General features: G+C 37.3%; 8 protein-coding genes across 8 annotated transcripts; 1 reads left to right on the top strand and 7 right to left on the bottom strand.

Annotated features, from left to right (window-relative positions):
• Window positions 1-707: 707 nt before the first annotated feature.
• Window positions 708-1592, bottom strand: EV154DRAFT_418744 (uncharacterized protein; the record flags this gene model as incomplete). The annotated part of the gene is made up of 1 exon (XM_051595850.1): window positions 708-1592. A coding segment is annotated over one exon (885 nt), but the record flags the coding sequence as incomplete, so codon positions are not given.
• A 2316-nt stretch (window positions 1593-3908) lies between these two features.
• Window positions 3909-4202, bottom strand: EV154DRAFT_418726 (uncharacterized protein; the record flags this gene model as incomplete). Its single annotated transcript, XM_051595846.1, has 1 exon — window positions 3909-4202. The coding sequence occupies one exon, from the start codon at window positions 4200-4202 to the stop codon at window positions 3909-3911; it is 294 nt and encodes a 97-aa protein (XP_051458857.1).
• A 5387-nt stretch (window positions 4203-9589) lies between these two features.
• Window positions 9590-13595, bottom strand: EV154DRAFT_550799 (uncharacterized protein; the record flags this gene model as incomplete). Its single annotated transcript, XM_051604947.1, has 4 exons — window positions 13494-13595; window positions 10989-13414; window positions 10587-10922; window positions 9590-9661 (listed from the first exon to the last, which is right to left on the bottom strand). Exons 1-4 carry the CDS (start codon window positions 13519-13521, stop codon window positions 9590-9592), a joined length of 2862 nt encoding a protein of 953 aa, XP_051458858.1. The 5' UTR covers window positions 13522-13595.
• Window positions 13596-15665: 2070 nt separating this feature from the next.
• Window positions 15666-16169, bottom strand: EV154DRAFT_418827 (uncharacterized protein; the record flags this gene model as incomplete). The annotated part of the gene is made up of 1 exon (XM_051595858.1): window positions 15666-16169. A coding segment is annotated over one exon (504 nt), but the record flags the coding sequence as incomplete, so codon positions are not given.
• A 3825-nt stretch (window positions 16170-19994) lies between these two features.
• EV154DRAFT_505192 (phosphatase phospho-type) lies at window positions 19995-21186 on the bottom strand. The gene is made up of 5 exons (XM_051601146.1): window positions 21138-21186; window positions 20976-21086; window positions 20846-20924; window positions 20692-20793; window positions 19995-20635 (listed from the first exon to the last, which is right to left on the bottom strand). The coding sequence occupies exons 1-5, from the start codon at window positions 21173-21175 to the stop codon at window positions 20213-20215; spliced, it is 753 nt and encodes a 250-aa protein (XP_051458860.1). The 5' UTR covers window positions 21176-21186; the 3' UTR covers window positions 19995-20212.
• Window positions 21187-21264: 78 nt separating this feature from the next.
• EV154DRAFT_505194 (DNA glycosylase) lies at window positions 21265-22439 on the top strand. Its single transcript, XM_051601147.1, has 3 exons — window positions 21265-21997; window positions 22018-22072; window positions 22125-22439. Exons 1-3 carry the CDS (start codon window positions 21354-21356, stop codon window positions 22341-22343), a joined length of 918 nt encoding a protein of 305 aa, XP_051458861.1. The 5' UTR covers window positions 21265-21353; the 3' UTR covers window positions 22344-22439.
• Window positions 22440-23207: 768 nt separating this feature from the next.
• EV154DRAFT_505196 (uncharacterized protein) lies at window positions 23208-23863 on the bottom strand. The gene is made up of 2 exons (XM_051601148.1): window positions 23776-23863; window positions 23208-23717 (listed from the first exon to the last, which is right to left on the bottom strand). The coding sequence occupies exon 2, from the start codon at window positions 23475-23477 to the stop codon at window positions 23322-23324; it is 156 nt and encodes a 51-aa protein (XP_051458862.1). The 5' UTR covers window positions 23478-23717; window positions 23776-23863; the 3' UTR covers window positions 23208-23321.
• Window positions 23784-24802, bottom strand: EV154DRAFT_505197 (uncharacterized protein). The gene is made up of 3 exons (XM_051601149.1): window positions 24703-24802; window positions 24375-24627; window positions 23784-24312 (listed from the first exon to the last, which is right to left on the bottom strand). Exons 1-3 carry the CDS (start codon window positions 24739-24741, stop codon window positions 23867-23869), a joined length of 738 nt encoding a protein of 245 aa, XP_051458863.1. The 5' UTR covers window positions 24742-24802; the 3' UTR covers window positions 23784-23866.
• Between the last annotated feature and the right edge of the window lie 2253 nt (window positions 24803-27055).

Here is a 27055-nt window from a genome sequence, read left to right on the forward strand (position 1 = left end):
ACATAAACACTTCTACCATCAGAATCAGCTCTCGCAGTTTCGATCATTTGTTCCAAAGCATCAGCACTGATAGCCTCTGCCTGCATCTCTCTTGTTCGATGTCGTCTTTCTTCAGGACCCATTCTTCCAACTTTCGAGAAGATACGACTGATGTTGTTAGCATACTCGGGCAGAACGTCCTTCACCAAAACAAACACCAGTCGATCAACTCTACGGTTTCTTTTTCTGCCAAGATAATTCGTCTTCAATTGGTTGTGCCAACTCTCCACATAGTTGTTCGTCTCCATATTAGTGTACATGGCCGGTTGGTATGCGGCGGACCATCGCATGAACGCATCGTCTTCCAGGTACCGACTTTTGAAGTACTGCAAAAAATCGCGATACTCGGAGTATACGGTGATGAATGCTGTGAGTTTTCTTGTGAAGACAGGTCTGTCACGTTCCCACATCATTGCCTTCAGATCCGCAATGATCTTGTTCTGAACGGTGTTGTTGTGATGGGTATCACCAGGCTTGACCAATTGTCGGATTTTCCCTGTCCAAGCTCTTGCCACATGAAACAAACACCATTGCACACTTGCCGAAGGGTATACTGCTTGAATCGCACCCAACTCAGTACTACTGACATCGATTGTGATCTTCTCGATGTTCAAGATCCCAACTTGATTTCTCAGGAACCTCAAGAAGTTAGCCAATGGACCCATGGACTGATCGATGGTGAAAAAGAACGCAACAGGACAACCAGTGCCAGTCAAGGGATGGCGCGTGACAATCGTATAGAGGATTCCGTTTGAAAAACTGGTAGTGCTGTGGGTGGCGTCAAGACATACACTACGAGCTTGAAATAGGAGATTCTTCTGGAAAGGGGAAATAAAACCGAAAGAAAACGAATCCATGAAATCGCGGCCTTCAAAAGTCTCGAAATTCTCTTGTTGAAGCTCGCTTAACCAAGCACGGACAGACTGGTGTTGATTTTGATGTCTTTGATAGCTTGCTTCTTGAATTCTTTTGTAGATGTTGTAGACTTCATCAGCATGGATCAAAGTATCACGGTGGGTGCTATCACCAGCAAGAACATTATTTCTAATGTGAGACATTAAATTTCTTTGAATGTTCACTCTGGTTTCTCTTTGACTATAGCCTTCCCGGAGACGCTCCTCGACCAAAGCCCTTACGGAGACTGATACAGGCAAAAATGGCAATTCGCTACTTCCAATTTCGTGGTTGTGGTTATCAGAATGAGTAATTGTAACCATTGAAGGATCACTTGGCGAACAGACGACCTTTGAAGTGGCTGGGCAGTTGATCTTCTTGCTTCTCTTTTGCAAGCCGCGTATCTGACCGGAAGCACCACCTCGGACAACACCAACATGTACTCTTTTAGATCCTGGACGATGGCATACATAGTATTCTCTGAAGACATAGGTTGGATGTCTTTGTCTACCATTTAAGTTTCCAGTAGGAGCATCTTGATGCTTGTTGAAATTCCATTTTACACCATGTTTGGAAACATATTCTTGAATCACAGTCGCGTAGGTCTCGGTAGTAGCTGTTAAAGTATTAGGAATAGCACAACAAAGTGAGATGTTCATTGACTTTTTATACAAATAACAGGGAAGGTAAGTTGAAAAGGCGAAGGAAATTTTATAAATTCTGTTATTGGGCCGGATTGGGTTTTAAATAATGTACAATGCAATAAACCCCATCGATAATTTTTTTTTTTCGGCAATTGATGTTTTGAGAGTTTTATGTGACAGAAAAAATAGACGCTCATGGTGATTGTTGCTGTTGCTGAGATTGTTGAGATAAGCCAGTAGCTTACGACCTGACTCTTTGGGAACATTGCCTAGTGTCATGTCCCGGCTGTCTACAAGTTGATAGCTTTTTTATCCAATAATTTTTTTTTGTTATTATGACAGATGTACAAATCAAAATTGTAGAGCCATGACTAATAACACAAATAAGATTGTTCCTCGTCTATGGAATTGTGAAATAGTTGCTTGCTTGAACATGGTTGATATTGTTCGTTCACTTCGTGCTGGAAATGACATTCTCTTTAAGATTTCGACGTGGAGAGGCTTCCCAGGACAAACGGAGGAGAGCAAGGACCCAAAATGACCAAGCAAACATTAGGAATGTTCGTCAACGTTGTAACTAGAATTATTTAAGCCTACTATCGCAGGTCAAGCATGGTCTAGTATTTTCTGAAAATAATGTAGTAGTAAATGAACGAGTCAACTAGAGTAACGGGCTTTACTTATACTTTATATAAAAAACTGAGGTTGTAGAGATTCTAACCCTAATAATTAATACCGATTAAAAGTCGGTAACTTTACCGATTAAGTTACAAAGTAATACTTACCAACTACTGCTTTTAGTCTTAGTGACCCTTTTCAATACGAAAGCGACATGACAATTGTATTACTGATATGGGTATAAGCTTTTTAACATGTCGTGACATTTATGAAAGCTCAGCAAGGAAAATAAGGCTCTAATTATAGCCTCTTGAGTGCCATATAAAATATCGCGAGCCATACATGTTTTATAATAGCTCTCGCAATTCACTTTGTTCATGCTACAAGTAAAACCTCAAACACTATAAGCTTAACTAGAGGATATACCTTACACGAGTATTACAGCACTAGTAGTAACACATCTGTTGTATTTTTATACATGATGTCTTTGTACAGTACAACTTTTCTTTTAGATATCATCTTCCAGATTCACCGGGTCGAATTCCTCCAGCATCCATGGTAAAGCTGATTGTAAAATAGCTAAGTCACTAACCTCTGCGGTTCTTCTATCTGCTTTAACTACAATCCTTATCCAGATGTTCGAATATATATTTTAATTTTTCAATCAATGAAATTAGTTACAACTATTAAAAATGATGGGGGTTTGGTGACGACTCCCACCATGACACTTCGGTACTTGGGTATTCCAACCTTGAATACTTTTGGACAACTACTATCCTCATAATCTGTTTCGTCTTCTGACATGAATTCCTTTTAGATGACTTCTCTTAATTCATCCTATGGATGCGTGTATCCAATATTTCCTCTAATTATGTCAACATCGTGATCAAATACTTTTTGTGCTACTACTTCTATTTGAAAAAGTGAGAAAGAAAAAGGAAGCGTTTAAGATACAGATTAACAATTTAGAGAATCATATTACTAACGTATTTCTTTCTTTTTGCATGTCTCTTACGACCACAACAACTAGAAGCTTTACAAGTTTGATCCTCATAAACTGGTGGGTCTCGTACAGTTATTTGTTGATTGTCTGTATCATGTGTTATCTCTTCTGTATTTTGTGTCGCTTCTTCCGTGTTTTCCATGTATTGGTCCGGTTGTTAGGCGATGAAAGAAAACGGTGTGGAGACACCAACCAGTTTTTTCTTGTACTCATCAACAGCTACTTGGAGGTCATTTCAGAAATTATTCAATAGAATCTACAAACTGATTTTGTAATTGCATATCATGAGTTCTTTCTGCCATCTTTTGCTCTAGACTACTAATCTTGGCGTTGCTGTAGTCTTTTAACGCGGGATCGATCTCATTTTCATAATCAGAGACAATGTCAACGTTCGTTGTTCTGCTGAAACTACTGAATCGTTGGTTTGTGAGCATTTTGAAGAAAGAAATAGGCGTTTTTGTCAATGTAACACTGAGTTTAGAGAGCTGCATAATTGTTTTTAAATATCACGGTTAAAGTTGCTTATCGTTTCTTTTAAAAAAAAAGAAAGTCATCGACATCCTCATTAAAAACGTTATCTTGGGCGGTAGCTTTTGTACATCCGCTACTGTCAAAATATGAAGTGTCTTCTTTAAAGGCAAAATACTTGTGTAATTTATTTACTTGTTATAATCATTCAGCCGCAACAGCTGCACGGTAAACGAAAAAAATTAATGGTTTACGGATCTGGGTTGGACGGGATGGATATGTTGCTTGACGTTGGAGCCAGCATTTTTGGAAACATCTGGTTGACGAGAGGCAGTATGGGCATGAAGGTCGTATTGACGAATACGTTCTTTCTCTTCTTCGTCCTTCTTTTCATTATCCTCCTTATTTGAAGTGGCGTCTTCTTTCTTGTCATTAGCGTGACTAGTACGATGAGCAGCTTGTTTGACTCTCATACCACCAACCATTTGAGCAGGAGCATGATCTAAGTTTGAGTGAGTAGTGGAGATATTGGGCATTGTTGTAATATAGTTTATGAACGATGAAGAAGATGCATGTATTTATATGGTTTGGGTGATAAAGCCGCAGTTACTGCGGCAACTTGGTTCTTACGCCAACTCGTGCTGCAGCGAAAGTACGACATTGTGGCGTGACACAATTTATTTTTTCATGCATTCGTGCTGCACTACCAAAACGAGCATCGGCATGTTTACAGCTGGATATAATAATATTTATTCCCTCCCTCCCTTCGGAAAGAATACTTGTATTACTTATTATCTGTCGAAGCAAGATTTTAGTCCGTGTGTACGTTGTTATGCAAAAAAAACCAAAGAAAAAAACCAACACGTTACTTTTTTCCAGAGGAGGAGCGGGACTTTGAATGTGTACAAAGTTTACGGTCATTTGAAAATAAAAATAAAAAAAGCAAATAACAATTGTACAGATAAGAAACTTTTTTGGCCCTGGCGAAGCTATATAGACTAGCAATGGGATCAGTTCACACTATTTACTTGTCTATTATCATCCTCTTTTTTTTAAGCCTGTACCCAAGTTATGGCATCCAGTGGATGAAAAAAAAAATATTGTGTGGCGTTATTTATAATGCATATTTTATTTTAACGGTCGAATGAGGGCTACACAATTAGTTGCAATTTTTGATTTTCACACAAGTTGTTTACTTCTTTGGACAGAATGTATTGAGCTTATCGATCAACTTTCTTTAATTTTAAACCCTCTAGTCTTCCTTCCCCTGACCAAATTCCCCTCAATATCGCCATCATATTTTTAGTAGCACGCCACACCCTCCCATTTTAATATCCGCTTATTACCCACCCCGTTCAGTCTGCACTTGTCCTGAGAGTATATGTGTGTGATCCATAAATGGGTCAAATTGACACACAAACAATGACGTCCAAGCACACACATACATCACACCTTATTGTTTTAATGCCACCTCTGACACTTGGGACAGCGAGTTGCAGGACTACCCCCCCCCCTTCTTCGCCTTTCCAAAGAGCTTTATTGGAAAAGCATGTGAACGATTGAGACAATGATCTTTTTAATTTTGACAAATAAGTTCGTAGTTGAAGCTTCAGACCTTTTCTCCCTTACCATACCTTTTTTATCAAATATCGCAATTCACTCATCCATATCATATAATCCTCCTATTGTAAACACGTTCTTTATATAAACTAGATCTCCAATCACTCTTTCATCTTGTTCATTAGAACCTTGTGAGCTCGAGCAGGCATTTGTATTTTCTTCTTCCCAGTTTTTTTTTTTTTTTTTTTTTTTTGCTACCTAGAGCTAGTGTTAAAGTAAACGAAGGATGAATACTTATTGTGCTATTTACGATAATGTTTGGTCTATTAGATCAGTCATACAGTTGTATTTTTCGGTTTGGTTTATCCAAAAGATGTTGAGCTGAACGTGATCAGATTAGCACCTGTTCAAAATGAGGGTGTACCGAAGACCAGTTTGAATTTTGGAGTATATCGTACAGTGACACTCAGTTATTGCATAAAGAATTACTACTATGTCATCCCGAGTTATGTCAAGAAAAAGTTAGTTTAATCCTACACAGGCAGACTCGCTATGTCCAGTATATTCTTTGATTGGATGTTGTTTGATTTATGACCGTTTCTTAGCTCGCGAACTGCTTTTGATCCGTCATGTCTTGTAACGCTACTTGAGCTCACTTTTCAACATTCTTTTAATGCATACACTCTTCCCTTGATTCCCCAGTTTTCTGAATGGACACAAAAAAAAGGGTGTGTCTCTACGCTAAAAGTGCATTGGTAAGCTCTCTTTTAACACAGGTGAGTATTTACCTTGAATAACTTGATCACGTCGGACCACAAACCAGACATAGTCATCACTTTGTAACTCTGATACTGTTCTCTTTGCTTTCTGAGAAGGTGTAACAACCCGTCGAAATCTTCTGTTCAATGGACGCATTCTTTTGCATAATGAGACGCATGTCCTTTTGGCTGTTGTGTAAGAGTTGTTTCTGGAGGAGTAATGTAGTGTTCGAGACCAGGTTTTTTTTTTACCTGACACCGCACTCTTGTTGTTGTTACGTGAGTGTGTTGTTCAATTGATGGAGCTTTTTCTAAAAAGTTGGTCGACAGTTTGAAATGGGTTTATTAAATACTTTGGAGGTTTGAACTGGGTAGTCAATTAGATTGTTTTGTCTTCCTAGGATTCTTTCAAGTAAAAGGAATGAATGTCACTTTGTCGACTTTATTATAGACGTTACGACGTTTTATACCAGTCATAATGCTTAAGAATCACTTTAATATCCCGCATACAAAAAAAAACCCCTCTCAAGAAATATTTAATTTTTTAAATTCAGTTTTATTTATGCAAAAAAAAAAAAAAAAAAAAAAAGAAAAAAAAAGTTTAAAATATAAAATTAAAGGGGGCATTGGTCTAATGAGTCTACCCTTCCGGTGCTAAAACTCTGGAGAGAATCCGCCACTAATTGATCATTGGTAATCTACTCGTCTCGTTCGTATCGTCTCGTGCGTACCTGTTGCTGATCGTATCTGTTGCTGGCCAATGATCAACCAATGAAAAACCCTCTCGCTTGTTTCAAACACGCCCGGAGGCAGGAAAGAGATTAGAACCGCCGCCACCCAAAAGACCCCACCGCAGATTTGCTGGCAAGACAAAACTACGGCACTTTTGCTGGCTAGACAGAAGCTGGATAAAGAAAAAAAAATCGAGAGTTGGCAGAAATTGTGCCCTTTATATACCTTTTTTTCCATCACACAAAATCGATTTTTTTTTTGTTTTGTGACTGGTCTTACTGCGCAGTGTCTTCAAAAATTTCAAAAGTCACGGACAAATAAAGCAAACACGCGCAGTAAATAAAGGGAAGAAAGGGTAAACAAAAGTGAGAGAGAACATTAAAGGCCTTATGTCGACATTGACATTTAGGAAACACTAAAAGAATAAAAAGACCACCTCCGACACTTGTACAACTCAGCAACCTTATATATATTGTCAACCATTGTTACATTTCTTGCACTAATTGAGACTTTATTTTCTAAAGGGTCTTTATGGGAGGAATTTTTGTTCTGCTTCTACCACTTCTGCTAATAATGTTGGTCGATTATAAAGTTACAATCAGCAGCTACGTTGCAGAAAGCATAACATAGTTTTATGAATTTTTACTCCCAGAAGAGCGGGACTTACAAATTATGTGCTCAGGTTTAAATGAACCTTCAAGGACTTGACATCCATAAGACACAGAATTGCGCCTTCCAGTTTTTTTATATGATACTGATTAAAGACACGCTTTAGTCGTGTCTTCGGTTTTACCTGTGTCAAGTCAGAGAAGAAAGAGCCAAAGAGACACAATGACATGATATGATGTGGTCCATCTGCTTGCTAAATTTAAGGTTATTGAGTCTCTTTTTGACGTGGTGTGTAACCTGTCCTGTGGGCCCTTTTATGCACTCAGTTACGATTTTTTATTTTGAAACACGCCCAAACAATTTTATAACTTGATTTTTTTTTTTTTTTTTTACTTTTACATTTCTTACCCAATTGTCTTTTTTTTTTTTTTAGCTCCATACAAATACCTCGCGTTCATCCTAACATCGTTGTAGGTAGTCTTATATTTGCTAAAATGAACTATTTACGTAAAACAGCCTTGTCTCTGCTAATCTTCTTGTCGTCACCAGCGCCCCATAGGAACACACTTTGAGGGTAATATCACGAGAATGTAGAAAGATGGCGTTAATGACTGCAAAGTGACCTTTGATGCTCCTCAACGTTCATTGCTCTTCCGATAACTTGTCTTTGTTATAGGTATACTCCTCCTCAAAAATGATGTCAGAATCAACAGCAACGACAACAACTACAACAAAAGCAACACAGACGAATCCCCTGACCTTTTGGACGACGCCATTCAATTAGCTTCACAGATTGAAAGTGAGAATGAAAGCAATGAGGAAACGTTGGATCTTAACTGAGAAGAATGAAGCATCAGTATTGACCAGCGCCTTTACTCACCTTGACACAAGCTATCAGTACATAAACCCTTCTCTTGGTGAGAAAACTCCATTGAGATCTTCGGTCATTTTTTGCATTACGGTCGCCTTCAAAGTGTAGTAATTCCCGGTTATCAATCACTGTGCAAGACAATTAAATTCTTGGATCGACTTGGATTGGCCTGAGTATGGTACTTGGATTATGTGTTTGATTATTATGATGGTCGTTTACTTCCAGGACAAGAGAACGTGCTGGAGAAAGAGTAGTAGTCCTTTCACGTTGATTTTATTGATTTGATGAAAAGGACTGGTTCTAATGATACATCCAGATTTCATGTGTTTGTTGCCCGTAATGAGGAACTGTAATTCGTCAAAAAGCAACATATTATGTTGGTAAATATGTGGCATACATTGATTATACATAACAAACGACTAAATTTTCTGCTATAAAGCAAATACAGATCCTCTAAATACCAAATTCGATCCTATCTGAAGGCTTTCAAAAACCGACTGGCTGAATCAGTACGCCCTGGACGCTATATGTGTGTTGACGAGTCAATGGATAAGTGGCTCAAAAACAGGATGTCGAAGATACCCAGGAAATTTCACCCACTTGATCAAGAGTATGAGAGAATCACGTCACTTACATTATCATGCGCGTGGACAACTGTGGTGATCATAAATCCAACACAGACCTTGACCACCAAAAGATGGATTTATCATAGTCATTGCGAGGCAATTGACAGAGACTTGCTATTAGTCTGGAAGGGTCATCATCGCAGAATCTAGGTCTATTTCACCAAAAATGGATCGAAGGCTTATGGACGCTGTCTGTATTTTGTTCAAAAAAAAAAAAAAAAGTATATAATCTCCCATTAACAACTTACAATCAAAGGCTGTCAATTTCCGGTCAAATTCATATCGTGCAATACTAGAGATTTTTTAATATAGAGTGGCAGGTGATTATAAAGAGTAAATAGGGGATTATCTACTACTACTGTGGTACTATTTGCAAGAATAAATGGGTGATGTGTAACATTCTTTATAAAGATTCAGTGATCGCTTTTCTAGAAGTAATGATGCCAAAAACAGTGTGTTTTTTATATATTTACCATGTATATTTAATAAAATCTTCTTATTACTAGCATTTAATGATCGTAGAGCATTCGGTCCATCCAGCTCAGTTCAAAAAAAAAATTATTTTTTTCATGCATGGATGCATGGATGCGTTAACAGGCGCCAGTCAAAAATAAAGGGATGGATACTTTGGCTTGAGTAATTAAAGAGACAATTACCTCCTGGAATGTCAACTTCAGCGTATCAACCGCATCCATTAAAATCGTGGTGACGGTGATCTAAATTCAATTTCTAATGATAAAGCAAGAGATCATCAAACTCTTGTATGATCAATATGGGTATTTACGTTTTTCGATATCTAGGCAACTAAAGTAATTCCCAACTTCAAATCTCTTGCTTGGCTATCAGATATAGTATAATTTTTTTTGATTTTTTCAGTGGTAGTTGGCCTCATTTTTACATTTGGAATGAAAAGGTAGAAAACGTATTTATGTCAAAATTATTTTATTTTGAGAGCTGTGGTTTTGGTCTGCTCTTTTTTTTTTTTTTTTTTTTTTTTCTTCCAAAGAACGATTCTTAATTTACGTTACGCTTCCTCTTGAGTAGCATTTGACTAGCCCTGATATGAAGCCTACTTTGACTTTTGCTTTATTGCCAGTGGTCGAGATGGGGCCAAGGATCATTCAATAGCTCTTGAGTTAGTTTGTATCTTGCTCTAATTCTCAAGTCTTTTTATAGGCTTGTTAGTTATGGAGTTGTAGGTTCTCTGAGCAGATATCAACCTTTTCTCCTTTCTTGATGCACATGATGCCTTGTATAAATAATGTTTATTACATTGCGTATATTCGACTAACTTTTCGCGAGCGCCTTTTTGTTTAGGAACGAATATAATAGTTTGGTAAAGTTCTTATTTCTATCATCTTCGTGTCACATTATATAAATATATATGGAATAAATCTCTTTGTTTTAACATCTATTTCGCCTATCGTAGCTGACAGTCGTATACTCAGATACTCAAAGTGAGAACAAGGGGCTGTTTATACTCTGATAAATAATTTGGTAATGGACAAGATATTGCTAGAACACTTCAAATTTTTGAACACAATACTACTTCTCTCATTGAATACTTACTTAACAAAAATTAAGAAAGAGATACATATTAATCCCGTCCAACCATAAAGCAATACATTTGAAGCAATAATGATATTTTTATTTTATTAATAACCCCAAACAGTTAACGTGAGTGGTGTGTGTATGTGTGTGTGTGTGGGTGTGTGTGGGTGTGGGTTACCACGAGGACTTGCCCTTTCCTTTGGCTTTTTTTACGTTCGGGCGGCCAATATCGATCTCCTCACGCTTACGCTTTTCCTCATTGAATTCTTTTATACGATCGCCCCAATGCTGTTCGTAATTGTCGTCTTTAAAGCTGTCATCCTCAGCATTTACAGTTGCAGACTTGTACTCTTGATCGAAGCCACCCAAGAACAAAATATCCTGCCATCTTTCTGCAGCTTCAAAGCAATGATTGGTAGACACTTGTCCAAAGTCAGACCTAATCGTAACGTTGTTTTTCTTAAGGACTTGATCAGCCTCGGGAAGGAGCAAGGCAAGCTCTTGCTTATCCTTTTCTGAAAAAGCAGCCAGCCATTCCGGGATCAATTGCTACAATTAAAAAGGTTTGTTACGATTCGAACTTTTTCTTTTTCTTTGGATATAAATTAAACTTACCCTGAAGTTTACTTGGACCAATTGGCTGTCCTTGCTTTGCAATAATCGCTTAAGCTTATTATCTTGATTATCAGATGCCTTTTGAGTTTGGACAGGCTTGGTAGTTTCGACTTGTGCAATCTCCGTCTCTTCAACTTCATCATCCGTGTCAATGTAAATTGCATTTTTCGGACCGTTTTTTTCTACTTCTTTGGTTTTACCAGGAGATCGCTTGGCTCTTGTAATGACAGCCTTTGCTGATTTTGAGGAACTCGACAATACTTCTTTAGTCTTCTTCCCACGCTTCTTTCTTGGCGCATCCTCCTCAATTTCATCCAAATCGTAGTCCTTGTAGGAGACAGAGGTTGTAGCGGCTCTTTTCTTCCTACCACTAGCCAAAGTCTTATGGGCGGGCTGATCATCCTTATCAGGTACAAACTCATCATTAGCATCGCATCGAGAATGACCAACAGAAACGTCCTTGCCAAAAGCTTGCTTATCTGCTAGACGTTTTGACTTTTTGATCGTGGGAGTATTAGATGACTCCCCAGATCCAGTAGCCTTGTATACCTTCTTTTTCAGTACTGATTTTGATGCCTCTGCCACGCCTTCAGGGTTGGGTTTCGCCTTGGGTTTTCTACCCCTGCGGCCCTTCTCTCGTAAAGGTACTTCCACCGGTACTTCAACAGGTACTTCCACCGGTACTTCCACAGGTACTTCCACAGGTACTTCCACAGGTACTTGCACGGGTACTTCCACGGGTCCTTCCACAGGTACTTCGGCAATAGGTTCTACAGTGGGTTCTACAGTGGGTTCTGCAGTGGGTTCTACAGTGGGTGCTACAGTGGGTTCTACAGTGGGTGCTACAGTGGGTGCTACAGTGGGTGCTACAGTGGGTGCTACATTGGGTGCTACAGTGGATGCTTCACCAGGTGATTGGTCCGGGTTGTACACAGGTTTTTCAGAAGACATTCCAGTGACCTGTTTGATGGCAAGGCTTTCGGCAGTAGGATGACCGGTAATCTTTTCGGCAGCAGACTTAGCATCAATATCACCAGCAGCAGACTCGGCATAGATCTTATCGGTAACAATATCAACATACTTTTTGGAAGGCAGTTCGACAGACACACCATCAGCCAGATCGAGAGACGCTTCAGCAACCTGTTTAACAGGCTCAGTTAAAGTAGTTTCTCCTGGGATACTAAAATCCATGTTCATAAGAAGAGATGCAGAACGGCCAGATGAAACCTTCTTTTTTGTCGATTTGGTAGGTGCGGGAAGCTCAGAATGAGAGGCTGGATCTGGCTCAGAATGAGAGGCTGGATCTGGCTCAGCAGGTGGCTCATAACCACTGTGTATTACCGGCTGTGGAGATCCGCGAAGAGCTGGTTTGACATTAACCTGACCAAGAGCTTGAGGTTCATGAGTTTGAGAAGGTTCGGTACATGACACAGGTTCCAATACCTTTTGAACATGTTGTTCATTGTGAGAAGATGCATTCAATTCAGATTGGGAACTGAATGGGATTCCAAACTTAGGAACCAAACCGGGCTCAGAGCGAGAAACCAAATTAGGTTGAAGATGAGCGAAAAGCCCAGGCTTACGATTAATTAGGGGTGGACGAGGAAGAAGACCAAGCGGTGTAAATCCTACTCGTGCAGGCATAAATGTGGATGAACCCAATTGAGAAAATAATGGGAGATCAAGAGGTGGATTTACCAGTCGATTATGCGATGAAAGATCCATTTGGCTATGTGCTGGATGTTCCAGTTGATTATAGGATGTGCGTTCCGTTCCTGTAGTTGGAGATAGAACACTACGATCCAAAGTGGGGTATGCAAATTTGATATGATCATCCTCGGGAGATTGAAGCCCAGTATCGGTTCTGTGCACAGGCGAATAAAATCTTTGGCTGCATGAATCTGGCTCCAAGTGTGTTTGATGTTCATTTTGAATTGGCGATTCAGGTTCCACTTTTATTACTGGAGGAGGCGAATCTAAAGGCTGAATGCGGCTTGGTTGAGCTGATGCTGCTGGTTCAGGTTGGATGGTTGATTCAGGCTCGAGTTTGACTTGAATAACTGGATCCTGTGGTTCATTGAAAGCTTCGGATTCGCATGGAACGTGTGATTCAATTGGGGTATTTAGGACCTCATCAGTGATTTGAGTTTGGCCGGGTATTTCTGAGTAACATCTGCCATGTGGTGGTAAAGTGGCAGATTCTTTTTGTAAAATGTCAGAAAAACTGCTGCTTGTGGTACTGGCAATATTTAAACCTCCTCCGTGCGCAGTTGTTGTCGCAGTTGAGTCGAGATCAACAGACGCATTTAAGTCAGGTTGACACTGTGGGGTATTTACAGCTGAGTTGTGTTTGGTGTCAGCATTGGTTGTAACAACAGATCGTTGATCTGTGCTTGAATGATCGGTAATGTCATTACGACCAAAGTCTATTATATGAAATGAAGACTTAATCAACCGCGCCTGGTTTTTGCATGGGAATGTAAAAAAAGAAAAAAAAAACTATACCTTTCAAGTTTCTAATAGGAGTAGACATACTTGTTCTTTATCCACAATAAAGCTGCGTGAAGAAGAAGAAAAAGAAAAAAAAAGGGAAGGCGTCAATATATCACAAGTAAAAAAAATGGCTACGTCACAAACTTTTTTTTTTTTTTTTTTTTTTTTTTTTTTTTTTGTATGGGAAAATCATGCATAATGCTTTAATTGCTTAAATAAATCATCGTCTGGATGCATAGTCCAGGTCATAAAATATATCCATCCTTCACTAAACTTGAATGTATCCCTTAATAATTCATATGGATCAATATAAAATTCATAAGTAGCATTCATTTGGACACTTGTGAACAAGATCTTTCCTAAATGAATTTGTTCACTTTTGATGATCAACATCTATTTTTTTGCGCCAATCTATAGATGTGGCTTTGATAAGATATATTTTTTGGTATAATCATTAACGTCATAGTGATAACTTTTACTTTTTCCTTACCAATCAATGTAGTGAACAATGCTCCCACCTCTACCCGTTTATATTGTCTGTTTATGCGCCTTTTTTCAAACCAAAGCTCTTACAAAAAAACGCGTTAAAGAATGTGTTCTGAAGACATCATTGTTTTTACTGTATATTTTGTAATAAATAGTGGGATACCGTTCATGTGCATGATCGTTCTAGAAACATCCACTACTACTTTTTACTGCGAAAAAAGATCTACTGCTTGATTAGGTTAAATTAAATGTCAGCCTGTCAGAAATAAACCTTATATTACATAAATCGCTCTATATGATTTCAGGTATTTTTTTATCGCGAATATACACTGCTTTTTGTATACTCGTTTGTATACTCGAGTATCTAAGCTTATTTTAAAAGGGGATCATTTCAGTAATAATAATGGATGTATTTACTACGTTGATTGTGTGTATCACCGCTTAATTTGAAGTTAAGTTTTTTACGGTTTTTTTTTTCTTGTTAATTATACATTCTTTCACTGTTGCATATGTATTAAAGATTGAGAAAAACTGGTTTTAGAGATCAGTTATAGCTGCCACTTAGAGCCATTGAAACGATTTCGTCCAAAAATTGCATTCCCATGAATGGGTGGATATGCAAAGTTAATCTATTGCAGCCTTACTTCATTTTGAAATCTACTTGAAGGTGAATTCGTGGCAAGATTGAACCACAACAGTAAGTGAAGTCAAATCTTATGCGTAATAGCTTCTCCCATCTTGAAAAACAGCGGCATGCATAATTCCTCTCATGCTGATGAGTGACCTGATTCAGGGACAGGGGAGAAGAAAATATTTATTCCAAATATAGTAATCCTAGAAGTTTTAACTTTTTTTCTTCTCAATACCTTTATTTTAATCATTAAAAATCAGTGATAATAAAAAAAAGACGCTTATTATTCATATGACTTAAACAAGAAATATTTTATTCTATCAATTCAATAACAATAACTTGAGTCTCAGTAAGTACCATAAGTGTATCATCTAGCAGTAGCTGAGCGCCAATAACATCCACATCGTTATCGGGTTCAAATGGAGGCTTTTTAATCGTCACAAACAATATTGTTCCTCATGTGATGATTAGGCTGCATTTTTGGAAAAAGAAAATCCCATAAATCCTGTAAATAGGATACCCGATGATACCTTCAGAAGCAGACTTTGAAACTTGTACATTCTAATACTCTTCAATTAACTTCTAATAAAAGGACCTAATTTATTTCTTATTCACTTTGACCTAATATCAAATCTCTATGATATAACTGAATAGTCCACACTTCTTCGGGGTATGGTACAACAACCACTTACTAATATATTTTTGTCTTTCTTCAAAGATAGTTTTATTCGAGCTAAAAACTTATATCTATTTACAATAATGATATGTGGAATGATGATAGAATGATGATGATCGAAAATAAAAATAAAAAATTATAATAGCAATAGACGCAATCATTCTATAGGATGGTATCAAAGTAGTTTCGAAGAGCAGGATGATACCATCCATTTCCTAATTTACAAACCCAAAGGAATCTTCTGTGGTAAGCTCGTTATTATCAGTAACTGAAGGGAAGGGGGGAATCAAGGATACTATCTTCAATTAAAGTATCTGAACCGGTTTCCAACAGTTAAAGATTGTAGTGTGGAAATATACTATTTTTCTGTAGTTTTCTTGTAGGAGCATAGTTACCACGTTTGAGACAAAGGCTGTTTCATGGTGCGAGGCAGAGATGCCAGCCCTGGATCACTAAATCTGTCGCTGGTTGCATTGTTCCATTTATTTGTCTGGGAAATATTTGATTGAATAATATGGGCAGAGTCTTCAATACCATTTCCAAATTGGAAGAGTGTTTTGAAGAATGCCAATGATTTGGTGGCGTCATTTAACTCCCCGATGCAACTTGGGAACAGACTTTGGTTTTGTAAGATGCCAACATGCAAATCGTGACCAACATAGGCCACTGTTGAGAAATAAGCCCTTAAGCCTGAAATTTGAACAATCCACGAAAGGTCAGAACTAACGTTGTTCAAGGGATTGGTAATCCTCTTTCCTTCTCTCAACAACTTTGCCTCATTGTCTGTAAGCTTGGTAATATCAGCATTGGGAAGGTAGACTTCAGCACCACCAATGCCAAACTCTGATTCCTTGTAGTCAAAAATGAATCGGATGTCAGTCTTGAAGCCTATTACATGCTTGTTTGAACTGTATAAACTTGATTTATCAATTATAGAGTCTGTCGCTCAGTCTCTCTGTCGCTCAGTCTCTCTTTTCTTCACTCGAATTAGATTAACATTAATCGCAAATAGAGACTTAAAAATAGGTGGCCATATTTGATCAGTATAACCACTTTCACTAATGTTATCAGGATACTCTTATCGCATAATAAAAAATATCTCCGGTTTCACTTATTGCTTTTTTAATTCATGTAAATTGGGATTAAAGAAAATTGAAATGAGAAGCTTATAGGTAACAACATGCTTATTATTGACTTGAGCTTAAAGGCTGCTTTTTTTCATTGATCTTAGGTTTTGTCACTTGCGATCGTAACATGCCCATGATTCCAATAACGTCCGCTTGGGTTTAAAAATATTAGCTGACTCTTTTTTTTAGCAGTAGGACGGTGTAACCAGTTGCATGAATAGAGACATATTATATCGTAGGTGTTGCCGAATCTCACCTATTTTCATATGTTACGTGCAATGAGTATAGTTATTATAGCTCTCATTTGTAAGAATACACTAACTGTCTGCCAAGATGTGCTACATTCATTGCTTTTGTCACGGTCGTTCTGAAAAGCGTTGTTTTAAAATCCGGGTTTCACAATTTGGATCATTGATCTGAAAGACCTATTGATAAAAGTGGTTTTTATGTGCTAATAAACCGTCTCTTGTGTTTGCAGCACCTGGAACAAAGTTTGAGAACTTCAATAAACGGATTATCAGCAAGTAAATGGACTTTGACATATTATATGTGGGGCGTATGTTAAGAGTAACATTTTTGATCAGTTTATATACATTCCAGAAAATTAGCTAGTAGAATATGAGGAGAACTGAAAACTATTCTCATAACATTGTTATTTTTTGTAAAAAAGTAAGATGAGAGATGATTTCTTTTTATAAGATTATATTTGTCTTAATGGAAAAAAATGACTGTGTTATAATATATAGTTAAAAAGTGTTAAGTATAGCATTTGATAACCTCTTATTGAAATAATGATGGTGATAGCTGAAAAATTTTAGAGAGGGTAACCGTTTTTTTTTATGGAAATATCTGACATAATTGGACATAGAGACTGTACATGTGACAAACATGCTAATGTGGTTCTCTCGATATCTTTGTGGGACTATAATATTGTGTAAGGTTTTACATGTATACGTTTATACATATTGTCATTAAATTATCATGTTGAACATTATATCTTAAAGTAGTAATGAGAAAGTTTACAACAACAAAAAAACTCAATGCATGTTTTTACAATTTTGGTTATTCCCAAATGTGTAACGTCAAACCAAAGATCAGACACTGGTACAGAAGCTGAAAATAAAAAAGTCGGTAAAAACAGGCTTTTAATAATAGCACAGCAATCAGTAAACATGCAAAATGTAATCATTCAGCATCAGTTCCTTTATATAGAAAACAAATGTATAATCATCTGTAAACGAACAAGATGTTTATCGCCATCTCTATTTTTTTACATCAATTCGGAAGCAAATCACTGCCGCCAGATAGGATGTTACTTTTTACTTATAACAGAAAGAGTCGAAGTAGGATAAGCAGAAGGATAAAAGACAAGTTTTGACCTGAAAGATACAGGATTTACCTCATTCTGTCAGCAGCAGGAGAAAATTGCTCGAATAAAAGGCTATAAATGGCAAAAGGTGCGGAATCCATAACATTTCCAGCAAAAGAATTGGATAAAGTCTTAAAATAACATTGGTCCAAAATCAATATTTTCACCATAATCAACAAACACCCTCTGTCCTTATTATTATGACAAAAATTAAAGCATGCCTTTTTCATGCAAGTACATATCTATGCACCTTAAAATGATCCTCATTTCTCAAAGACATTAAAAAAAGATCATTAGACTACACGTTTGCCCAAACTTTTTTTTAAAAAAAACTATTTTATATTGACAAAGCCTTTAGTCATAATACTATGAATAAGGCTTTTAAAAGTAACTTCGTGTTTATTTATTCGATTATTACAGAGAGTAATACATTGGTATTAACTGCCTGTAAACATTGACATAGATCAAGACAGAATAATTTAACAGTGGATAATAACATTGGTAGGGCAGCCAATAAACTCTACTTCAGAACCAGGCTTAACTTCAGGAATGATTGCACAAGAGACAGCAGCTACGTAGGCCAAGACCAAGATAAGAGTTCCCTTAAGCATATTAATATAAAATAAAATAAAGATATCCTCTTTTCTTTCAAAAAAAGGCGTCTTTTTATATTAACATTGAAAGTAGGTAGCCTGTCCTTTTGGTCGTACCGCGCACATAAGATGACGAGATGTAACCGCAAAACTTAGCTTGGGTATCTTATTGCTAATATAGAAATAACCGATGTATTTGGGATTGTACTAGGAGCTTTTAAAAAGTGTGAGATTGTGTATAGTCTGATGTCTCTGTCGCACTAAACATTGTGTAAGGTATTACGTGATGAATATTTCTGCATAATATGACATAGCATTATCTAAAAGCTTATTCTTAACATGCTTTAAAGTAGAGGAGAAGAAAATTTAACAAAATAAGCTTAACTCTATCATTTGCATTTGTTAACACAATACAGCATATAGAATTTTACGTGTTTGTTATTGTCCGCTTTTCAAAAATGCTAAGCAATATTCAAGTATCACAGAAGCCGAAGAATAACTATTCACGCGAAAGCAATTATTTGTAGCACACACTACTTAATATTTCCGAGTCACTGACCGTATTATACAAAAAAAACATGAGCAGATTTTCAAGCTGAAAATTGATTCCATTCTTATGAGTATTGCATTTCTATCAAGTGCTGTATATGTCGTGATCGAGGCTATATAACTCTATCCACACTACTTAAATCTTCCATTTGATAATTCTAAATATAATTCTTACCAATACTTTATATTAAACACTGATCATTCACTTTAGGTACAGGCTTGATCTCATATCATCCTTCATACAAGTATAAGACATACATTTAAATAATAACATTAATATGAAAACATATGAAGGTTACATTAGCCACATGTGCCACAGCTATCTTTATTAAGAAATATAATTGACTCTGAATATTGGGCTACAAGTCATACACAGTTTGAGGATGACTGTTATTGACATCTGATTAGGGCCTCTCTGTACGGGATCATTACTTCCGAGTACCAACTGGATGAATCTACATGCAATCGTCATCAGCCTGTCTGTTACTTATGTCTGCATTAATGTGTATATAAAGACCCCCTTTTATTTCCTTAATGATAAGCCTTAGTTAATTTTTGAAAGATTAATAATTTTCTTATTTTTATTTTATAAATCCTTATCGATTTCCATAGTATACACCTTTCGCCAAAACGATATCGCACTCAAGCTGTCGCACATTTTTTATATAATAATGCCGTATAAATTTGGAAAAGAGTATCGCACTTCAGAGAGAAAAGATGCCGCATAAAATAAAATAAAAGATGACACGCTTTTAAAAAAAACTGTGTCGCATTTATCAAGGAAAAAGTGTCAATCGTTTATTCAATCCATGCAATCAGTAAAATACAGTTTTTCAGGCTTTTTTTAGGCACTTTGGTTTTTATTTTGGACAGAATTTTAGACAACTCAAAATGTTTTTGGTACCTCTTTTGGGGTGTAGGCAATTTTGTAGGACTTTTTGCATGACTTGTTTGTACACAGTATGCCCATGGTGTCTGCTATCAATAGATTCGCATCCAAACAGATTATTTTTAAGTACAATACCATCTTGCTTTTGCGATAGTGACCTGTATGATGCAGTATGAGAAGAGCCGCATATTTTGGAAGAAGTATAGAATGATCTGACAATAGCAAAGCCATGATGATACGTTAACGCTTGTAGTTAGATTTACTCAACCGGCTTTTTTCAAGTTGAGTTTAGATAGGATAAAACTGGATTTATGTCTTTACTTTAATAATGTGGGTAGGTTCGGCCCACATCGATAATATAATGTAGTATGGCCCCCGAGATATATTACTCAAAAAGACAATCACTCTTTATTAAGCGCTGACAGAAGAAAAATATTTGGGCATAGATTCCCAAACGGATTCAGGTTTCAACCAGTATACGAATTGACTCTGGATTCTATTTTTCTCTTCGGGCACTTGACTTAAATATCTATCGAGACCCTTTTCCTTACGCATAAAAAAGGTATCTGTGTGTCGTAATCTTGTGGCAGGACAAAAATCATTTTTACCATCACCCGTGTAAGCTATTTTTTGGATATCATGGCCCTGTTGTTTGTATCGCTTTAACAGGGCATCCATCTCTTGTCCTTTGCAGATATTGACTGAGCATGGATTCGTACAATTATGAGGCGTCTCTGTTGCCAAAACATGACGACGGATTCGAAGTCTACCTTGCTCATCTGTATAGCTTGGATTGGTGATAATTTCTGTTACACAATCTTGAACACCATAAGCCTAAAACGTACGTTAAAAATAATGCCTGAGAAAAATAGAGGCGAATTTGACGTTACTTTTAAAATTGTGTCTATATAAAAGGTGTTGGCGTCTGACATGAGAATCACATGAACATTCTTTCGCTTTAAATCTAACAAAACATTTCGCATTTCAAAGGACTTGATTTGACCATTAGATTGCAGGTCTCGTTCATTCTTATATGCAACTTACAAATGGAATGTCCTTTAAAACAGCAACAATATCGTCTCTAGTAAAACCCTTATCTTGAAGTCTACACAGAGCGAAATCCCTGGTATATTACATAAGACTTTGAACATAATATCTAATTCTTCTTGCTTACATTAAATCCGTCCATTGCCAATCCTGTCGTCTTTTTTCACGGACTTCTTCCCAAACCTCTGGAGAGAGAGAGTGGATTGTCCAGTAATCACTATCCTCTTCAATAAGAGACCTTTTATCCGCATCAATAATGAGTAAATTTGGCGTTGATGATGAGACTTACCAATCGAAATCAAAAACAGCAATATTAGTGGGAGACATATTATCTTGGAAGAAAGCAGAAAAGCAAACTACGTTGTTCAAATTAGGCCGTTTTTTATACGAAATATTTGAAAGCCAGAGTATTCAAGTTTTTTTTTTTTGTTTTCCCCAATTGCATACCCCCTTTGTCCAACCAAAACTTCACACTCTTTATCGTGTCAATATTTTGTGGTTGAAAATGTCTCTACGTCGTAGTACTCGGAAGACAACCGAAATAGTCAAATCAGAACTCAAGCGATCTCATGACGACATTGTTATCAAAACCGAATTACAAAAGACCATTACGACAAAAGTCAAGAAGGTTAAAAAAGAAATTAAAATAGAAGACGAACCCCTGCATCAGCAGCCTCAAGAACAACAAAAAGCACCCAAAAATTGGGAAATCGTATATGATACACTGGAAGCTTATCGTGAAATAAACAAAGCAGCCGTGGATACTATGGGCTGCGAAAGATTAGCCGATAGTAAGGCACCAGCACATGTACAAAGGTTTCAGACACTTGTTTCGCTCATGCTATCAGCACAAACAAAGGACACCGTCACAAGTGCTGCAGTCATCAAATTGCAAAATGAACTGAAAGGTGGTTTGTGCCTGGAAAGCATTCTGTCATTAGATGAAGCTGTATTGGATGATATGATTCGATCCGTTGGATTTCACACCAAAAAGGCCTCGTATATCAAAAGGACTGCGGAAATATTACGGGATCAATATAACGGTGATATTCCTGATACAATTGAAGGATTAACAAGCTTACCAGGTGTAGGGCCAAAAATGGGTTATTTGACATTACAAGTAGCTTGGAATAAAACCTCGGTATTGGGGTTGATGTGCATGTTCATAGAATATCAAATAGGTTAGGCTGGGTAAAGACAAAGACACCCGAAGAAACTAGACTGGTAAGTTTTTGTATAATTAAATCTCCTGTCGTCTAAAAAAAAGGTATATTAGAGTCTTCAATCTTGGTTACCCAAAGACAAGTGGAAAAAGATCAATCCGATTATGGTAGGTTATGGCCAGATTGTTTGTCTTCCAAGAGGTCCACTTTGTAATGCATGTCCCGTGAGTCAATATTGTCCCTCGGCTGTAATCAAAAAAATGAAAAACAAGATTTTAACCGAGTCTATTTATTTCAAGAAAGAAGAAGATACCGCTCCATTGGACTGGTAACATATTAAAATTAAGACGGGAATTCCCAAGGGGAATGAAAGGAAAAAAAAAAATATCGATACCCAAATGACAATAAAGGACGGAAGTTTTCTCATAGTTTCTTTCTTAACATTTTCATTTTTCTTTCCGTAAAAACATGAATCCAAAAGTTGCTCAAATCATTGATTTAATTAAACAAAAAAAGGGGGAAAGAGCTGCTAGAAATAAAGCACGGAAAGCACGAACAAAGGGACCAGGTAAACCCCATCTTCAAAAGCGTGCATCAGAGACCGATTTAAAGAAAGGTTAGTAACAAAAAAAAATTCTCCTGGTTAGCAACATGTCTGATGAAAGTGTGTAGAGACAGCTCCTGAAGCACATCCTGTTCCTGACGTTGAGAAACCAATAGCGGCAGCCAGTGCATCTTCACAAGATGCGGTCTCAGTACCACCCCTGGGTGAGCAGCCTAAAGTGAATGAAAAAGACTTACATCAACAGTCTCTGGAAGAGCCTAAGCAAGACCAAGTAAAGGATATACCCAAGCAAGAAAATAAAGACCCTCATCAGCAAGAAGGAAAGGATGCACAGCATCAAGAAGATAAGAGCTTGCACCAGCAAGGAAAAGATGATCACGCGCAGGAAGCAAAGGAGGCTCATCATCAAGAGAAAGATGCTCACCAGCAAGAAGCCAAGGATTTACCTCCGCAAGGAAAGGATACCCACCAACCAGAAGGAAAGGATGTTCACCAACCAGAAGGAAAGGATGCCCAACAACCACAAGTGAAGGATGCTCACCAACTAGAAGGAAAGGATGCTCACCAACCACAAGGAAAGGATCCCCAAGAACCACAAGGAAAGGATCCCCAACAACCACAAGGAAAGGATCCCCAACAACCACAAGGAAAGGATGCCCATCAACCAGACGGAAAGGATACCCACCAACTAGAAGGAAAGAACCCACATCATGAGGATAGCATGGAAAAAGACTTGCATAAACAGTCAGTAGAAAAGGACTCGGATCATCATCAGTCGGAAAATGATCATAAAAAGAAGGAAGATGGTAAGAGCGGACATGAAGACCATGAAGACAAGGACCACAAAGACAAAGACCATGAAGATCATGAAGACGATACCAAAAAACATTCCAGTGGCCATACCAAGTCAGCAACGACAAGTACGGTAGCCTACACCAGTATTACGGAGCAAATAGAAGCTGTCATTACTGATGCTGAAACCCCCACAAGTCAAGTCTTTAACGCCGCTACTACCTCGTTTTTTGAAGGTTACGGTATAGCAGCAGGCCATGCGGAAGATGAATTTGGAGGATTAGGACTGATCGGTGTATTTGAAGAAGTGGCCTCCATCGGAACTAAATCAGGCCACGATCAATTGTGTCTATTAATAACGCTATTTTTAGTATCGTGGTTTGTGTTTAGACGATGATTCGGTTTACAATATATATTTTTTTTTTAAAAAAAAAATAATAAAAACTTTTTATTTATTTACATAGACTCTAATTTAATGCATGTTTGTATATATTTCTTTTAATCCCTTGAATGAGGCGGTTCTTCAATTGTCTCTTTTAAATGGGGTACGTGCCTTTCTGACATAACTGGGGTTACAGTAGTAACAGGATTATCCACTTGGTTGGGCACTTGTCTAAATTGTGCATAATTTGGAGGCACTTCACCTGAAGTGAGTGTATCCACACTATTGTCTGCCGAATAATATGCGGCTTTCGGAAATACGTTGTTTGGTGTAGCGATATCGTCATAATAACCTCCTTCATGGTGATAGTATTTTTGCCCGTCTTCCAGAGGAGGAGCTACTAAATGTCGTGGAGCGGGAACTGAAGATGATGTCATGCCACCAACACCACCGCCGCCTGCACCTTGATAATATGGATCTGTATCGTCAATATAGCCACATTGTGGTTGTCGTGCCACTCCCTTCTTCCTTCTAGATCTACGCCTTAATAAAAACACCAATGCTATTTGTATTGTCATTATTTCTCGTTCTTTTTTTTTTTTTTTTTTGGGTAAGTCATCTTACCTATTAAAGCAATCAAAACAACTCCACCGACGACTCCACCAATAATTGCACCTTTGTTGATTCCAGCAGGATTCTTATTTTGGGAGGGTCCATTGTTAGATAAGGTTGATGATGACGATGTTGGTGCATTGGTAATTGTTGAATAGGACGGTATGTATGAATAGGATGTGGCGGTATGGGTATATATAACGGTGTCGGCCGCTGTGACGGTTACGTGAACAATATTCGTTTCTTGTGGTGCTTGTCGTTTACCCTTAACAATAAAAACATTTTAGCACTCACAAGATTGTTTATGTGATACGAATCTTTTTTTTTTTTTAATATTTACCAAGTTATGCGGTAATGATGGTTTCGGTATACTAGACATATTATAAAGAACAAGAATTAAGTTTTTTTTTATTCAAAAAAAAATAAAATAAAAAATAAAAAGGGGAGTAAAGAAAGGGAAGAAAGGAGAAAAAAAAGAAAAGTATTTATAATTATACCTTACTGGAACCCATCATCGGAGCCAGCTTTCCGTGTCAAGTGGCAGGCCGAGGCACGCTTTCAAGTGGAGCCCGGATTACTCATAGTAGCTAAACGTATGTGTAAGCGATAAAAAAGAAAATCCTATAATCTACACTTATTCGACTAACTGTCTTTATTCATTTCGTTCCCAAAGTCTGGTTGCACCTGATTTTTTTTTTTCCAAATAAGTGTTCAAGTTCATCATTTGCCTTATTTCCACGGTCAACCTCGTTTAAATACTAAACTCGACATGCTATCTTATTTTCTCATTTCACTAAATATACACATTCACTTTACCATGGAGCTGGTGACCTGATTCTGAATGAATGTACAAGTTGTTATTCAACGATCCAACGGCTGTGAATTAGGCTATGCATAATATATTATAGGCACAGACTTTCCAGCTGTAGTTTTAAATGAATGGGCGCATGGGACAAGGCCTGACGTTGTTAACGCAACTGAAGGCAAACCAACCAAGAGAAAACCGCCAATCTTGATTGAATTACTGCAAAGTTGGCCGGGAATTGACAGTCTCTGCCCTTCAGGTATTGAGAGATCAATTCAAGTGGACTTCTAACTGCAGCTTCAATTTAGGGCCGTTCTCTTTACGGTTAAATTGGGGTTTGTGAAAAGAATTAAAGTCTATATTTGCAAAAAGCTTTGTGCTAATAAACAAACGAAGCAAACTTCTGATAGAGCCTACGAATACAGCTGAATCAAGCAGAACCATCATTATCCAGGACAGTTACACCAAAGATGATGTTTTATCTGGTGAATCTAAAAAGCAAAGCTGGAAAAAAAATTGAAAGCAAATATACGATGATTGAAAAGCACAAGGACTTTTTAAAATCATATTCATCTTCACACAATCTAAAGACATCTTACTGTAGATTACAAAAACGAAGGAAACAATTCAACATTTATTTTCTTACTCATTCCTTGCTTCGGATTCACTGTACGTTATGGGTAACGTTGCATTGGCAAAAATAAAAATAAAAAAAATCTATTTTACTCCTTTAAAGATAAATATAGCTCTTGTTCAGAGTCCTTATAAATTGAGATAGAAACTGCGTGCTTTTATATCTATTTTAAGACTGGATGTTTTTCCGTGCCCAGACTTACGGTCCTTTTTTTTTTACTTTTTTTGTTACATTTCTATAGTGTATACAATAAGGTAATTTATCAAACCCAAAGGATGTATTCGAGTAACTGTTTCAGGTTAAACAGCTATTTGGGAAATCACTAGTACTTTGTCCAATCAACTTTATCTTAAATTCTATTGGTTGACCCAATTGGTCCACCTGCCGCACGACCTTGCACCGCTGATTTGCACCTGCAACAAGTAAAAAATGGAAATTATTAAAACAAGAATTCTAAATTAGCTGTAATAATGTGGAATTGAGAGACTGTGGCTATGATCTTCAGGTAAAGGAATTAAAAAAGGTTGGTGCTAATATAAGCAGAAAACTTGAAAAACCTGATAAATTTAACGGTTTAAAAAAAGCTCATATGCCTAATTAAGTAAGACGTGGTAATGAAAATGACAGCCCTTTCTTTTTTTTCTTTTCTTTTCGCCTTTGCACATGTTGTATTTTCTTTTTTAAACTGCTTCCACAGTCAAAACTATCGAGTTATCAGCATCTACTTCCGCTTCCGGGTATTTTTTTATATTGTATCCGGCCATTGTCTGGAATCAATGTGGTGATTGACAGGTTAACATAGACATTGTTTTTGTTTGTATCATTACGATCCATAACAAAGAGCTCATCGGGGGCTTACATGGGCGCCGTTGTGTCCTATTTTTTTTTTCAGTGATAAAATCGCACTCATGTTTGAGCAAGCAGTAATACCCCGTTCCATTACCCCTGTACTTCAGTGCTTAATTGATATTTAAGGTATCATTGATTGATCTTATAAAAATAAGCTCATTCATCATACGGAAAATTTATATCGAGCTGTCACTCTCCCTTGTTTCATCTTTTGTGATTCCCAATATGTTGCTTAGTAACTCGACTTTGCAATAATTTTACCTTGGATACAGGATACTATTTATTTGCAAGATGTCCATTATCCTGTTCAGGGGATCTCCCTCCTTCACTGAAGCTATTCGCAATACTTTTAACGCATCCTATTAGTAGCAGATTTGTGAAAAGGTATCGCATCATTGATTGTCC

Source organism: Mucor mucedo, assembly GCF_025094135.1.
Source record: "Mucor mucedo strain NRRL 3635 chromosome Unknown EV154scaffold_34, whole genome shotgun sequence".
Lineage (NCBI taxonomy): Eukaryota > Fungi > Mucoromycota > Mucoromycetes > Mucorales > Mucoraceae > Mucor > Mucor mucedo.